The sequence below is a fragment of the Scardinius erythrophthalmus genome (assembly GCF_964197995.2).
Source record: "Scardinius erythrophthalmus genome assembly, chromosome: 15".
In the NCBI taxonomy this organism is placed as follows: Eukaryota; Metazoa; Chordata; class Actinopteri; order Cypriniformes; family Leuciscidae; genus Scardinius; species Scardinius erythrophthalmus.
The window spans coordinates 25,302,399-25,319,336 of NC_138235.1; the positions used below are offsets into that span (position 1 = coordinate 25,302,399).

Here is a 16,938-nt window from a genome sequence, read left to right on the forward strand (position 1 = left end):
CGCGAAGTGTGTTATATAAAAAGCAGCATGGTGTCTGATTGTGTGAGTGAGCACATTAGTTATCGCAGTTGAAAACCAAGGAGGGTTGTAATTTTGTCATTTTTCTGTTCATAATTTCTGTTATAAAAGAGCATTTAAAATTGTATTTGTTTGTTTGTTTTTATACACAATAGTATCAAATTTTACTGTCAATCAGTATTGGCCTTAACATAAAAAAAATATTGGTGTCCTTGTCATTTTCATCCAGAATTGATATTGTTTCGTCACTAGTTTGATTATTGAATTACTGCAGCCATGATCAACTGAAAATGAAATTAAATGAAATTCTGTTTTCTGCTGGCTTTAATTGTGAAATGTTAATTGCACAGCGTTATTTTAGTGCATTAACAAGTTGTTAAATTGGATTGCTGGTGGTTAGTCAAATTAAAACACCTTATTGTTTGTTATTCACACACTGTGCGTGCGTGCGCGTGTGCGCGCGTGCGTGTGCTGCAATGCCATGTTTAGTGAATTCGCCCCCATTGTACTGTAATTTAGCAGATTTGTGTATAGATACTGGAGCTGTTTTGGTGTTCCTGCGGGTGGAGCATGAAGCCATCTGGCTATGGTTTGGATTTGGTCCAGAAGAGATGCCATAGACCCGCAGAGGGCTCCATTATTGAACACTTCCTATCCCGCCCCCTTCACCAAATGCAATGTCTCACTGGACTTCAGGAAACATGTACTCTCACTCTTCATTTTCTCTCAAAGCACATAATGATGTGGATTGACTAAGGGGCAGATCAGAGGGAGCGCTGGGAATGTGCTTACACACAGTCCAAAGGAGCATGTGCATGAAAGCGTGTTCAGAGAGAGTGAGAGCAGAAGACGCACTCCTCCTCAACATACTCGCTCCGGACGGCTTTAAATAATAGAATCTTGTGTAGCGTCGCTGTCAGGCGCTGGTGACTTATTCATGTATATTTCAGGAAGTTGTAATAATTTCACTGCTTGTCTGCTTTCCTTTGTGCTTTCTTTGTGGCAGGGATGAAATTGTGACAGAGTAGGTCCTACTCTCAGGTCTCCATTTTTAATACTTGAGAAGTGCTAGTTTTTGCGTTAAGAACCACCCACTGACTGACATTTAGAGTGACTATCCAGTTTATTTTGTTTTTATGTGCTGTTTAGGGTTCAGGTTTCTAAGATTCTTATTGTAAATATCTAGTTTACTTGCTAACCTTTGCAGTGCAAACCTCCAAAGGTTGTTTATTCTTTATGAAAAAGGAAAACCCTCTCCCATGGCCTTCCATCCATATCCCTGACCGCTCTTTCATCATAGATTTAACTGTCCAGGACCACACTGCCCTTTGGTAGACCACTGGGCTGTCCCTCGTAAAAGTGGTTGCCATAAACATGCCTTAGGAAAAAACTAAATCGCATTTCTGTGTATCTTCTTTTCATGCACAGTACTTCTACATTCTGGCTATTTTCTCTGTTCCTTGCCCTTTGTCTGTGATGTGTAGGAGAGTTTTAACCAAGAGTCATCGCTGGTAAATAAGTTCAGCGAGGTTTAAGCCGGGGTCGAGGCCTCGAGCTGGCGGGAACAAGCAAAGAGAGGGAGAGGAATTGATTGGGCTTTTATATGTGGAAATTGAGAAAATAGAGGGTGTCTTTGGCGTGACCTGCCCTTGCCCACTGTACTATCTATAGCTACAGAGAAACAAAATAACACCAGCTTTTATATTTGTTTTTCTTTTTTCCCCAACTCTTCATTTTAGTTTTAATAAAACATAATGAAATGGAAGGACATGGAGAAAGAGTGTGAAAGTGAAGAAAATGGACAGGGTGGGAATTTTCTTTTTTAAACCTGCCTAAAATGGTTTGCTAGTCTCCCAGGTTGGTCTGGTTTGTTGGTTTTAAAGGGTTTAGGACACTAGGCAGCTGGACAGTCTGCATATAGGCCAGCAAAACCAGTTGGGAGACCAGCTTAAAACAGCTTCAGGCACGGTAGGAGATCAGTTAGACCAGCTTAAACCAAATTTGTGCAGGGTAGGAGAGCTTGACCCGGCTAGGAGACCAATTAGACCATCTTAAACCATCTTTGGAGAGGCTGGGAGACCAGTTATACCATCTTAAAGCAGTTTTGTGTAGTCCAGGAGAGTTTGACCAGGATGGTTGATCAGTTAGACCAGCTTAAACCAGCTATGGTTTTGAGGAGAGTTTGACCAGCCTTGAAAACCCGTTAGACCAGGCTTTGGACATGCAGGTTAGGAGACCATTAAGACCAGGAAAAAAGCTTGTTTACGCTGTTTTATTAGTTTCATTTATTTATTATTATTTTAAACAGAGAGATGATCTAAGAAATAGCTGAAGAGTATATATTGCAGAAAAGTCCTTAGTAGTTACTTGACTGGAGTTCCAGCAGATATTCACTGTGTGTAAGGTCGAAACTGCTTATAACTGCTGTGCAGACTTGTCGATAACTTTATCAGACAGCAAACACTGCGAGATCTGTATAGGAAGCCTCTGGGATTTACGTACAACCCGTTATAATGGAGTCTGCTTATTCTACTAGACACAGATTGTTTGTCTCTCTCAGTCTATTTTAGTTATTGTAGAGTTTCGTAGAGCAAAACTGATGCTGTGTTTGTCTCACTGTGAATCAATGGTCATGGTCTCCAGAGTGTTTCTCCATTACTCATGCACAGAGGTATCACACGTACCCCTGGTGGTCTTGCTATAAATGAGATTTTTATAATAATATCTCAGAAAATGGACGTCTCCCAGGAGATGAACGTGTCCTCACTGACACAAACAGGCCATTATTCCTCAGCCATTTATTTAGCGAGCAAATCATGTGGTTTAATATCTTTTTTTTTTGTCTAACGTACCCCCACAACACCATCACCGGATCATCATTTTGCATTATCATTAATAATGTTAAAATTAAATGATTCCAGTGACTCACTTTTAAGCTAAAAACAATCAATAATGAGGGTGAAAAACAGTCACATAAAGAAGCTTCATCAACTAATGCAATTTATCAAAACACAGAATCTAAATCAGAAACGGCATTTAGTTGGACAGTCGTTAGATAGAATTACTGGCGTTTTAATTATAAGTTCACTATGCATACTCAAATAAAATTTGATTCATATAAAATCCAATTTGTATCTGAAGCCTTGAGCTTCCATCCGTACAAGTTAACGCACATCTACTGTATATGTGCGAATGGGCCCATTGTAAACCCAACGTCTTTTCCCCATTGATTCTAGGGCTGTTGTCATGGCAACATGGCTGTGGCACCACATGGCTGGAAAATGAGCGTGAAACTCAAAACGCCTAGGCTGACATCATGGCAGAAATGTGCAGCCACAGGAAGACTCAACTCCACATAACGCAGGTTGCGAAAGACATGTACCCAATGCATATATAATTAGCTATATGTGCTAAAGGACTAGCAGTTTTACTTAATGCGTAATTGCCACAATTTCAGCCAATCATAGCTAGAGATGCTTCTGTAATCAAATTCTTCCTGTTAGCAGTATAAGCTGATGAATATATTCTTATAGCCAATAACTGGTGGTGGTAAAGTTCTATACTGTTTTCTCTAAAAAATCAAACTGTAAAATCTAGAATCAATCATTTTAAATGCTATATGAGTGAAATTATGCATCACAACATCATATACAGTGTGGAAAAATGAATATTTACTTAGATATTTGCCAAAGATTACATTATTAGTCTTTTTAAAGATTACGTTTTAGTGAGCTTTATATGATGGCAAAGGTCATCAAAATTAAAAAATGGGCAGATATTGAGCATGGACTTACATTTTCTGTATCCTGATATATACTAAATATTGACCAAAAATTTAATGAATTTAATTTTAAATGTCTCTAGAATCTTGCCAATAACCAATATGTTACTGATACATGGTGCTATCCAATATCATGTTATATTATATTATATTGTTATGTTACATATGAGATTCTAGCTTAAAACAGGAGATTTACAAAACAGCTAGTTAGGACAAAAACTATTTACATTGAAGCTTTTTTCACTTCCGTATGGTGTTTCTGGTTAGGACAGAGTATAAATGTCTGTATGGAAGAATCTGTGTAGATTTTGGCTGTTTGTTCGGTGTGCTGCAAATAAAAGAGTGCTTAATGTGAATTTCAACAGAGGTGCAGGTGTTGCAGAGCAAATCGAACACTTGACGTGAAGTCATGCGGAATGTGAAATGAATAAATGATTGATAAACTACACATATGGATGAAATCTTTGGTCTCACTTGAGAATCACGCTGTGGAAAAGCTTTCTCGTTCTTTGTTTTATATTCTTGGTGATGGAAAATATTAAAGGTAAAGTGATGGAATGGACTTGGGGATGCACACACACCTTCAAAAGCATTAGTAGATGTTTCACATGCATATGCATTATTGAGACATGAATATGCATCGCTCCGACACTCAGGACCTGTCATGCTCACAGTCTTTATTTAGCATGGTTGTGTGCTGCAGTATAGTGTGTTTCTCTGGGGCTCAGAGTCACAGACTGTTCAGACACTGACCCTAGATCCAGGTGGTCTACTCTATTATTACATCTATATTTGATAGTGCTCAACAGCCACTTGGTTTAAACGCTTGATTTCTCTGTGCATAGCATACAGTCCACAGCCATTCATACATACATATGAGTCACTATACTAGCATTGACTTCTTATGTGATATGTTCATTTCTACACTGTTAAAACAATTAATATATTTCAAGTAAAAATAAAGAAACAATAATTTGTATTAAGCGTCTGCATCTCTTTCTTTTCAGTTTCTTTCTTGTTTTTTTTTCCTGAACATTAATTTATACAGTGTAAGATAATAGGAATAACACCAGCCTCTTTAATTAGTCTCTAGACAAGCGACTGAAGAGCGCGCCTCCAGGAAGTGCTGTCCTTCGCAGGCCAATCCCACTGAGATCCGCAGGCTTTCACGGAGTCTGCATGACTGTGTCCTCAAGTTGTTGGTTTTGACCTGATTTAGTCAGAATCAACAAAGAGCTGGTCCTCCACAGTGCTGCGGTGAATCTCAAACAGGCGCAGAGGTGACAAGCACTGTGTAAGAGGCACCAGTGGGCAGGTGTGCATATCGGATTGACAGCGGAGTTCAAATGCAACCCTCCGCACACCTCAAGTTCATATGCGCACACTCATGTTCCATGTTCCATGTTCCACATGTGTGACTCTGTGTAGGTAGCCGCCGGTCACTGATAAAAATGGGGGGGAAAGCCCATTGCATACACCAGGTGGCTGTCAGTCAGTTTGTGACACTCTTGCCATAGTGGGCCTTGCCTGAGGGAATTATGGAAGTTTGTGTTTTGATGGCAGTTGTGAGACAAGAAAGCAATAGAACGAGACCGTCTCAGAGGAGTTAACACAGATTCTTACCTGTCAGTATGAGAAAGGAGAGAAAAGTTTTATGTGTGTGTGTGTGTGTGTGTGTGTGTGTGTGTGTGTGTGTGTGTGTGTGTGTGTTTTACGTGTTTGTGTGTTCTTGTATGAAGTGAAGTCAGTGATCAGGAACAGCTAGACAGATCCTGGAGCATACCGAGTGGTCATGCCACCCTGTCTGGACCTGTTCTGGTAGTCTGTGATAAGAAAAAGAGAGAGAGCAAGTGTTTTTTTATAAAGATCACTCATCAACAGCCAGGTCTTCTCAGCAGCGTGCTTGTTTTGAGGCAGTTCTTGCATTGATTTGGAATTTGAAAGTAACTGTAATGCTGTACATTTCCTTAGACAGAAGCTCATAGTTCAGCCAAAAATGGAAATTCGATCATTAACTGAAAATCATTTATTTACCTTCATGTCGTTCCAACCCTGAATGACATTTTCTTCTGTTGTAATCAAAAGTTTGACTTTAAAGACTGTGTTGGTCACTCTTTTCTATGCAGTTACAATGTACCTTTTCACCCACTGTGATGAAACATTTACACAGTTATTAACATCGTAAATCAATTTATATATATATATATATATATATGTTTATTTATTTATTTTTTAACATATTTTTGTGTTTTATTAACTTGCCATTAAATTACAGAACACTGGATCATTCTGCTGTGTGAGTGTTTGTAATGCAAAGGCAGAGGGAGTGACAGCAAGATTTCTTATTTCTGACTAACGTAATTAACCTCTCGATATTTTTTCATTTTCTCTTTTGGAAAGTCAAAGAAACACTATTGGGGCAAGTGTCAACGAAAACATTTGCTGTAGTTACCGCTCACCACTATAGAATTTACCCAACTTTACGAATTTAGCTTCTGCGAACCACCGGAAATGTGAAAGGGTCTATGAAGAAGGACTGGCACTTTCAAGTTTCAAGAACACAGAAGCATTATAAAAAATATAAAAAATGTAGTCCATACAACTCATGCTGTGTGTTCCAAGTCGTCTGAAATAATACAATAGCTTTGTAAATTTCTGACTGAAATTTATTTCATTGTTCACTGAACTCGAGAACCAAATCAGTCTGATTTGTGAATGAATCATTCAAACTGGTTTTGTGAACAGGAAATGATTAATTTGATTCAATTTACAAATTGGACATTGTTTCTTCTTTAATGAACTCTCATGAACCTGACATGGGAAACGTCAATACTTTTAGTGAATAACGGTGGCTTCAAAAGACTTGAAATATACTGCTCAAGTGGTACACCACATTTTTGATGCTTTTGTGTCCTTTTTCTTGACATTTGAAAGCTTACTTTTTGTGTTCCACATAAGAAAGGAAGTCATGCAGGTTTAGAATGTTAAATTATGTCATTTTAAATTTTGAATGTACTATAAAAATCCAGGTCTTTCTAGCAGAGTGCTTGTGTTGAGACAAGTATTATAATGCTGTACGTCTCTTCAGACAGGAGCTCTAAAGGCCATGTGTTAACTAAAAGAGTTTTTATCCTGAGCACTGGTTTGCTTGAGTTTTTTACAAGGGTCTTTTGTTCCGCCATCATATGACTGTAGTCTTCCAGAACGCTGCAGCTGTCACATGATTGTAGCTTACTGATTTGTACTCTGATGTCTTTGTCTCTGTCTCCGTAGGTTGCAGAGGAAAGCTGTGTGGATTTGGAGCGTTGTGTGAAAGAGACCCGGCTGACCCCTCTAAAGGAGAATGTGTGTGTAAGAAGATTGTATGCACGTCCGTGGTGGCGCCGGTGTGCGGATCCGACTCCTCCACCTATTCCAATGAGTGTGAGCTGGAGAAGGCCCAGTGCAATACACAGAGACGCATCAAAGTGATGCTCAAAGGCCCCTGTGGTAAGTCCCGTCACATACTGTACACAAATCAGTGCATCTATTATTATTTTCAGTGAATGTAAAGGCAGCTGTACATTTTAGTGTATAAAGACCCTTATATGCTGTTTAAGAAAAATTGTAAGCATGACATAAGTAAAAATATTATTAAATTATTGAATTATTGTTTTTTTGTCATTGTATTAAATCAATCAAATTAAGTAAAATAATGATCTTCAAAAAAGTTACATTAGTATGTTTCTGGAAGAAAGACATTTAGAATTCAATTGAAAAAATACTTAAAATATAAATATTCAATAAAAAAAAATACAAACCGTTGCAAACAACTGTTTATTTATTTATTATTTGGCTCTTTTTAAGTTTTCACCGTTAGTTTTAGGTTAAGTTTTAAGTCGAGTGGAGTTTCCAAACTTAAATTCAAGCATTTTTGATACAGACCATACAACAGTTATCCCCCTTATTATTGAATGTTTTTCCATATATTTATGAATCTCAGCAGGGATATATCATCTGTGGAGAATGTGAATTTTGTGTTTTCTACACTGCCCATAATTTATATGTCAATCAATTTCATTCCATGAATGATAACTAATATATGAAATGTGGCCCATAATTAAGCAGACTCCGTGGCAGTGGGGCTGGCCAGCGTGAGCCGTAATTACGTGATTCGGTAGAACATGCTGTACAAACCCTTCAAAGAGCTCTAATTAGCCACCTCACATGCTGTCTAGCAGGAAATATTCAGTCCTGAGGAATGAGAGCTCCGGCCTACCAGTGAACTCCAGCCTCCATTCAGAAACGCATTAAAGATCACACTGTCCCGTTGTGTTAATGCAGTTGAAGTTCGGCTCCATGCTAATCGCTGCTGGCTCCGCAGCAAGGCTTTAATGGGCAGTAGCCTCCCTGCTATTGCGCTAATGAAATTGACAGTGTGGCTATCAGGGGTCATATCTCTCTCGCTCGAATGAGATCAGCTGCCATAGATAACGGGCGGTTCAGTGTTTCTCCTGGACTGAAGGGTTGAGATGGGAACTGAGTCAGGTTAGCTGCCGTTCTTTGGTTCTACTCCGGTGGTGCAGCATCCAAAAATATATAAAAAAAAAAAAAAGTTTTATGTATTACCATTTAAAATAACTTTTTTCTCTGTTTTAATATTATTACAAATTGAAAATGTTGCTGTGATGGCAAAGCCCAATGTTCAGCATTGTAACGCGGCCCTCGACCTCGTCCTGCTCGCCACAAGCATCATTACTCCAGTCTTCAGTGTCACGTGATCCTTCAAAAATCATTCTAATATAATGATTTGCTGCTCACGAAACATTTATTATTATTATGTTGAAAACAGTTGTGCTGCTTAAAATTTTGGGGGAAACCGTGATTCTTTGATGAATAGAATTTTTGAAAAGTGCACCATTTATTTCTTTCGTAACATTATACATATATTTACTGTCACATTTGATCAATGTAATACATCCTTGCTGAAAAAAGTAATCATTTCTTTAAAAAGAAAAATCTTACTGACCCCAAATATCTAAATGGTACTATATTAAATATTTATTTGTATATTTATTTTGTTTTTATATTTGTATTGTTTTATTTCATTTTATTTCAATATGTATATGTTTAGATAAGTAAACATTTATGTATAAAAATGAAAATATCAAAATGCAGTTCAATGGCCATAAGGAACTATTTATAACTGGTAAGTTATCTCAATTCACACCGCATTGGCAGGAGTGCCAAAGGGTTAATTTGGACCCCAGGCACGGGATAAGAGTGAGACAGAAAAGAAATACAGAGAGGTGCCCTGTTTTTAAAGACGAGCAGAGGAGCGTGGGTGCTCTGATAATATTCAACACCAGTGGGTAAACAGAATCTCCAGCTGTTTGTGTGAGTGAGTCAGTCAGTCATTCAGAGAGTCAGTTGAGTGAGTGAAGGAAAGAAGTGGTGTGTGTGTGTGTGTGTGTAGAGCTCATTTCAGGCTGGCCTTATGCTGGAACTCGTCTGGATTGGCAGCGGCGCAGCAGAGCATTGGGCCAGGGCGATTGATCAATGGAAGGATTGATCATATGTGTGCAGAGCACGTCTGGAATTACTGTGATTGCCAGGAGCGCTCTCTTTTCTCACTCTGTCTTTTTTTTTTTTTTTTTTTTACACATTAACGTCTCTCCACCTCCAGCCTGACTCGTGATGAAAACCACTCTTTAGAGTACCCACAGCACGGACTCGGAGGGGGTAAAGTCTGTGCATCAAATATTCACTCCCTAAACCAAGCCTACAACTTAAACTAGCCGCCGAGGCTGAAACTGTCAGCTTCTGTTGTCTAAATGAGGTTATTCTGCTGTACAGAAGAGCGGGGGTGGAAAAGCCTTAACCTCAGGGTATCATGGGAAGCTGCTTAATGGAGGAATCAATATGTTTGTCCCGTTATTGACGGCTGAAACTGTGTTCCTTCACTTGGGAAGTATGGCTCATTTCTCTCAGATCCTTTACCTGCTATAACTCCAGGTGTTGATACTGTTGGACACCTATGGTTTTTTTCACGCACTCTCCATCAGCTGATTCTCACATCGTGATGCGCTACTTTTACTGTCCTGTATTAATGTCAAAGCTGACATTCATCCAAGCTGGTAACAGTTGCTGTAGCCATGAGAGACTGTTGATTTATGATCTTTCTTGCAGACTCATCTCAGTCAATATTAAAGCCACTCTCTGAGTTTACCCCGAGGCTAAGTAGCATAGGGATACACTGTTTGAATGCACCATAATAGTGATTCATCTCAGAAGAAAAGGATAGATTGTTTTCAAAGGAATGGTTGATTAATAATGCTTGGATGTAGATAAAGATGAGCTTTAATGAAAGCTTTGATGTAAGGTGATGTGTGCAATTTCGTTGGCACTAGTGGCACCCAATGGAATTGCCAAAAAATATTATATTTATTATAGTAGATTTATTTTCTGAAAATATTATTTATTTAAAATCAATGCTATAAGGTGTGAAGTGTTGCTGTGGTGTTGCTTTTCGGTTTCTCTGGTATTCTGGGTGGTTGTGTCTTTTGGCCCAAGTAAATATAAACGGAGCCTGCATAATATTCAGGTCAACAGGCCAATGGGCTTAGCTGTAGGATTTATTTTTTCTTCACTTTTTGTTTGTTTGTTATGTTTTCAGGGCGAAAATTGTAAGTTGTGTCACTTAAAAATAGTACAATCATGCCTTGTCAACCTACGACTGAGTTGTTTTGTCTGATTTGGCGTTAGATAAAGCACTTTTTAACATTGAAAAATGACACTTGTTATTGGTTAAGGTGTGTGTGAATGCACTTTTGCTTCCCTTATTAAAGACATGGTGTGAAAACCAACGTCCTGTTTGGCTGATTGTTCCCTGTGATGGCTTGTTATTCAGGCACAGGCAGGGTCTTTGTGACACCTCCACAGCCACTGAGCTCGGCAGCCGCCGCCGATGGCACGTATCCAGCCCTGCCTCGTGCAAATGAGTTTTTCGCTCACCCTGTTCCACCCCTGCGTCGGCTCCCGTGCTCGTGCGTGGAGACGCTCGCCACAACACATTCACCTGTCTCCGTGACAGGAGACTCAATTCACACTCATCAGCGCCTTCTCGGCTTCCCTACTCCATCTGCAGAAAAAAAAACCCTGCGGTTCCTCGCTCTCAGACTAAATTTAGCTTGGGTTACGTCTACACAGTCTGGTCCTATCCACCGGCACACAATTATAGCAAGATTGACTTTCTCCTTCAATAATGGAGTCCTCCATGAATTTAGAAGCAGATACTCTAGCAACATCCATCATAGTGATGCTTTTTTTTTCTGATCTCAAAACTTACTCAGCTGAAAACCAGTGTGATCTTCTCATCTGAAAAATGTTGCTAATATGCTCCAGATGATTCTGCTACATGGCATTAGGGGTGTACGGAGGTCTGCACAGGGCATTAAACGCAAACCCACTCTGTAAATGTGATGCTGTGACCCAAAACAATTGGTCAATTTAAACTATTCAAAATTGTATTTTTATCTCAAACTTTTGGACCCCACATGTTGGGTTTCATCTGGCCCAAATGTAGTATATCAAATGCGACCTGTCTTATAGCATCACTTCCACACAGCCACTCTATGGCTACGTTCACACTGCAGGGCTTAATGCTCAATTCCGATTTTTTGAAAAAATTCGATTTTTTTGCAAGGCCGTTCACATTTCTAATTAAATGCGACCTTTTGTGATCTCCTGTGTGAACGTGAAATGACCCAGAAGTGACCAGCATGCGCAGAAGAGTACTCAACGGTCAACGACGTCACTTGTTGTTTGCGGAAGTAGCTAAACTTTAACCAGAGCCCGATCTCTGCTTTAACTAACTGTGATTCTCTCACTCTCTCACACACACACACACACGAGCGCACGCAGGGACCGTTACACAAGAGCCAGACAGCAGCCGCTGACCTATCTAATATCAGATTCAGCACAAATAAGTTAACATAACGGCCGTGGGCTTTTTTTTTTTTTTTTTTTTAATTAACGGGCTCGTCGAGGTCGACCCGTTCGGCAGATTTACCTCAGCTCGACGAATATGCAGTCCGTTTTCAAACCGACGACTACTTCAATGCAGAATTATGACGTTTTTCGCGTATCAATGACGTGCGGGTCGGATACATGCGACCTGGCCGTTCAGACTGAAGTCGCATTTGAAAAGATCGGATATGTATCGGATTTGGGACCACATACCCAAGTGGCCTGGGTCGCATTTGAAAAGATCGGATCTGTGTCGTTCAGACTGTCATGAAAAGATCAGATACAGGTCGCATAGGGGCAAAAAAATCGGAATTGGGTCGTTTCAGCCTGCAGTGTGAACGTAGCCTATATAAGCACACACAAAAACACACAGACATCAACTTGAATATGATCAGTGCCATCATTGAGCTTCATTCTGCTGCTTATCCCCTGGAGAATGAGGATACTTCTTATTCAAATCTCTTTCTCTTGCTCTCCTCCTCTGTCTCTCTTTCTGTGTCATCCTGTTCACTTCCGAAGGGGGAGGATGTAGTGTTGAAGTGAGATAAGGCAGATTACAGCAGGACGGGCACATTAAAAAGGCACATTTTCCACGCTCTCACTTCTAATACCAGATGGGAGACGCTTTTTACAACTTATTCATGTATTCATGCATTTGACTGGCCTGAATAATGCATTGTTATTTTTAACCCCTAATGCACTCGAGTGGAGTATTGAGTGTAACAATCAGGGACTTAGTAACCGTTATAAAAATGTTGCCACTTTTAGACATTTCTGAGTGTTCCCTGCCCAATTTTTGGCCGATAATAACTGTATTGTAAAAGCTTCATTTGCTTGACTAGAGTGCAGGGAATAAAAATGTAGGCAGCTGCATAAAACTGCACTTTTAGACTTATATTTGCATCAGCTGTTGATCGGTTGATTGTAATCTGTGCGGTCCTAAAGTGGCTACTTCCCTGATGTCATCTAATTAACATACATGAGCCAGGCTGATCATTCATGGTAATGCCCCTAGTACCCATAGAGCACGGCAGTAAAATTCCCATTGACTGACATTTGAAAATTTAATTGTATATATTTATGATTGTATATATTTTACTGTTTTGTAATGAACCATAAATAGAGATTAGATTTATATTCTAATATGTATTTTTTTTTATTATTATTACGTAATTTACAATGCTTCATGGACTGCATAGTTCATTGCCTCATAATAGACGTCCTCTTGGCATTTTCTCTGATTTTCAAATGCTGTTTTGCTTCAAAACTAAGATTCACCTCAGAGCTGGTTGGTCATTATGTCATTTTAGGTATAATCTTCATGGCTCTTTATTTAATTTTTTTTTTTTAATTCTTATGGATGAAATGAATGGGAAAAATTCCTCTGGAATCAAGGCCAATGTTAGTGATGATTATTGTACAGCTAATTTGAGTTAAAAATGATATATGTTACGCTGCATTTACCACGTCTGTACAGTTTGTCTATATGTGCCTCCATTGATATTTGATGGCAGCGGTATGCTTCAGGACACATTCTGTGCTTTTGAAAGTAGACATTTTAAAGAAACAATCGCAACTGATTGGGTATGATTATATTTTACCATTGAAAACAGCGCTTGAATGCGCTCCGGGACTTAAACGCATGCGCTCGCTGTGCCAGATAGTGATTATTGACTGTTACATTCAGCCTCTGTTTGTGTAGTACACAGTCAAACACCCTGCCACACACCAGCGGAACAACCACTGCCCTTCCCATCGTCTTAATGATAATAAGCTGATATTTGCCCTCTTCCTTCCCCTTTCCTTTTCTTTTTCTCGTCCTCTTCCAAAAGAAAAGATTTTGTTTTACATATTATTATTATAAACAAGATGAGTTCATTTCTGTCCATAATTGCATTTCCCTCCAAGGGTGTCCTTCTCTTCCACGACCTTTCATGAATCACGTACGCAGACACACGGCACTTTACGCGCTGGCACATTCAAGCGTTGCACAAGTACAAAGACCCGCCTGTGTCCACTCAAGGCCCTTTGCGGTAATCACAGAGGTGTCTGCCCGACCTCTCTCAGGTTAATGCAGGAGAGAGCAGCTTTTCCCATCAGCCAGCGGGGTTCTGGTGACAAAGAGATGCTTCACCTAACCCTCTCTGAAGCTCTTTATGTCTCTTACAGTCTCCACAGAGGACACAGGTGCAGGAGAGGCCAGACGGTGTGAGAGAGATTTCTTTAAAATACTGTTCTCATTTATTACATGTTGATGTAGAGAGCAGATAGATAGATAGATAGATAGATGGATGGATGGATGGATGGATGGATGGATGGATGGATGGATGGATGGATGGATGGATGGATGGATGGATGGATGGATGGATGGATGGATGGATGGATGGATGGATATTAGATAGACGGATGGATGGATAAAAAGAAAGAAATGTGCTGTTTTAATGCTTTTTTGCTATCCAAATTTTGTTGTTTAAAGCTGCTAAACTACTTGAAAATCTAATTCAAGTCTCTCCCGACAGACTGTATATTATCAACTTGCAGAACGCATGAATACCAACTGATAAATGTGTGTGTGTTTGAAGGGGCTTGCTTGAAGGAAAAGAAAATGATTAGCGTCAAATGTGCCTGCTGATTGAACTCAAAATTTGTTTGCAAGAAAAAATAAAACATTTTTTTTTTTTTTTGAATATTGCTTTTAGCCAAAACAAACAATTCCATCTTGGTCATTATGTTTGAGTACTGCAGTAACAGAGAGCAGTGTAGGGAAGGAACTTGTATGCTGTATGTGGCATTTTAAAATAAGGTTTCCTGCACCTTTCTTTGGCCACTATCATTTACCTTTGACCTCTTGAAATCCCAGAGCAGCCGCTTTGAATCTGTTGACCTGTTTCTATTGGAGTGCAGTGCCTGGTTGAGCCTTGCAATTGTGTGAATAATTAATCGTAACATTAAGTATTAGACTGAATGTTTGTTTGTGCTTTCAGCTTGTAGTGATGAGGTGTGCTGTTACTGTTGTAAGCAGTAAGACTTAAGATTTTCACCTGGCAATTGATACAACAGGCAGGAAACAAAAATTGCGTAGACTTGCGTTGTTGGAGGAACTAGAGCTATATTTAAAGACAATATCATTGGGAGTGGGCTCTTTTGACCTGGGCCTGTAAGCAACCACTCAAAACACCCTAGCAGTGCCCTAGCAACTTCTGAGAACACCCTAGCAGTACCCAAATGACACCTTAGGCTCCGATCACACCTAACGTGTTTTTTAGGTTCGAAAACGCGAGGTCCACAGCACTGCCCCGATCACACAGAACGAGCAGTGCTCTGCGTTTTTTTTATGTTGCTAGGCAACCACCGAAACAGCTGTCCTGTCAGTCAAATAAACGTCAAATCAACCTTTTATTAACTTTATTTATAACATTGTGTTAGTTACGGTTTGTGAAGTTGTTAAGCTCCTGGTAACCCGTGAGAACACCACAAGTTTATCCTCCATCATCGCACTCTCCAGGCGTTCAAAGCAACTGTAGCTTTCATCACCACAACGGAAGGCCCGCCTCTCCATTCATTCGATTGGACAGAGGAAAAAAAATGTGATGACGTCGGGCGCTTTTTCTGCTCGGAGTTGCCTTTTTTTCAACTGCAAAAACGCGAGGCGCAGCAGGCGGTAAAACGCGAGGCGCCTGGGGCGCATAAACACCGCGCAGAGCGCTAACTGCCATAGGAAAACAATTGAAAAAAGGCGGCTCTCACTGCAAAAAACACATTAGGTGTGATCAGGGCCTTAGGAACCACATAGCAATGCCCTATAAACCATTTCCACATTCTAGCAACTTCCCATACCATCCACAAGAACACATAGTAAGCACCTAGCAATGCCCTAGCAACTACAGAGAACACCCTAACAATATCCTAATAACCACCAGAACACCATAGTAAGCACTCAGAACACCCTAGCAACCACCACTTAGCAATTTCTTCAGACCACCCTAGTATTTTGGCTATATTTTTTTGTTCCAGAATGAATTAATTTTCAACTTCTAGGATTGTATGAAACCTTTTGAACATATATAAACCATTTTTTTTTTTTTTTTTTTGTCTGTAGAAGCAGGGATTATGATTGAATTCATCTTGATTGTGATCTTTTTCCAGCCCTGTGGATGCATAGATTTGTCTTTTGCATTTTGAGCACACGTCTCCTGAATTAAATCCAGTCTTGAAAAGACATTTTCAGTGCACTGCATCTGGTTAGCGCTCACTAAAGCTCACAGGGGATAAACCTCATCTCTGATAGACATGTTTGGTAGTATATTAAGCCCGTGAGCTAACATAGTCCTGTTGGTCTTGCCTGTGTTGTTACATTTCTGACTTCACAGGCCCGAGGTCAGGAGGGGGCTCACCTCGTGAATTGTGCACGCGCACTGAGAGCTATCGCAGGGAAGCAGGAGTGCCTGGCCTTTGAGTCCAACCACAAAAAGATGTGTATTATCCATTTTTGTGCCTAATTTTCTTTATCCAAGGGCAACACTGAGGCATGCAAAGGAAGAAGACAGCTGCAGTCAAATAAGCCCTTTGAAGAAATACATCAAAAGAACAAATCATCTCGCCGTGTGAGGGATGACAAAAGCAGAGGGTGGGACACTGGGTTTGGAGGTCATCTGTGGATGTTCAGCTTTATTTCTTGGCTCATCTCCAGTTTCCAGCATAGCAGCAAAGATTGTGAAAAATTTGAACACTTGGGGATATTAACGAATAGTTTTTTCAAGGCTTTGTAGGCCTTGTTATTCTGGGTTCAGTACAAGGTAAGATCAGCATTTGTGGCATAATGTTGATTACGACAAAGGTTTATTAAAAAGAAGCTAAAATTATAGGAGAACTCCGGTCAATTTTAAAAAAAAATTGTAAATTTGGAGTGCTGTCAGTACAGAGAACAACGACAAAAATCGGTGTTGCCTACACCGTGTTATCCTCTTTTTTAAATTTGCACCCTGTTGACTTCAATGGGGCAAGTTTTAAACCTGCTTTTAGCCTCTTAACATCCTTGATGTGTCATTACAAGTGCCCAGCTAATGTGAGTGATTCCTTCAGAGTGATCACGGGTGAATCTGACTGCAGTAGATGTGAAAGATATTAATAAA

The 16,938-nt window shown here is 39.8% G+C and overlaps 1 protein-coding gene across 7 annotated transcripts in view; it reads left to right on the forward strand.

Moving 5' to 3' along the window:
- agrn (agrin) overlaps nucleotides 1-16,938 on the forward strand; it is a 242,049-nt gene that overhangs the window by 125,590 nt on the left and 99,521 nt on the right. For all 7 annotated transcript variants that reach the window (XM_081386438.1, XM_081386442.1, XM_081386436.1 and 4 more), the window contains one exon: nucleotides 7,073-7,288. In XM_081386438.1, the coding sequence (XP_081242564.1) occupies nucleotides 7,073-7,288 (216 nt within the window). The remainder of the gene's footprint in view (nucleotides 1-7,072; nucleotides 7,289-16,938) is intronic.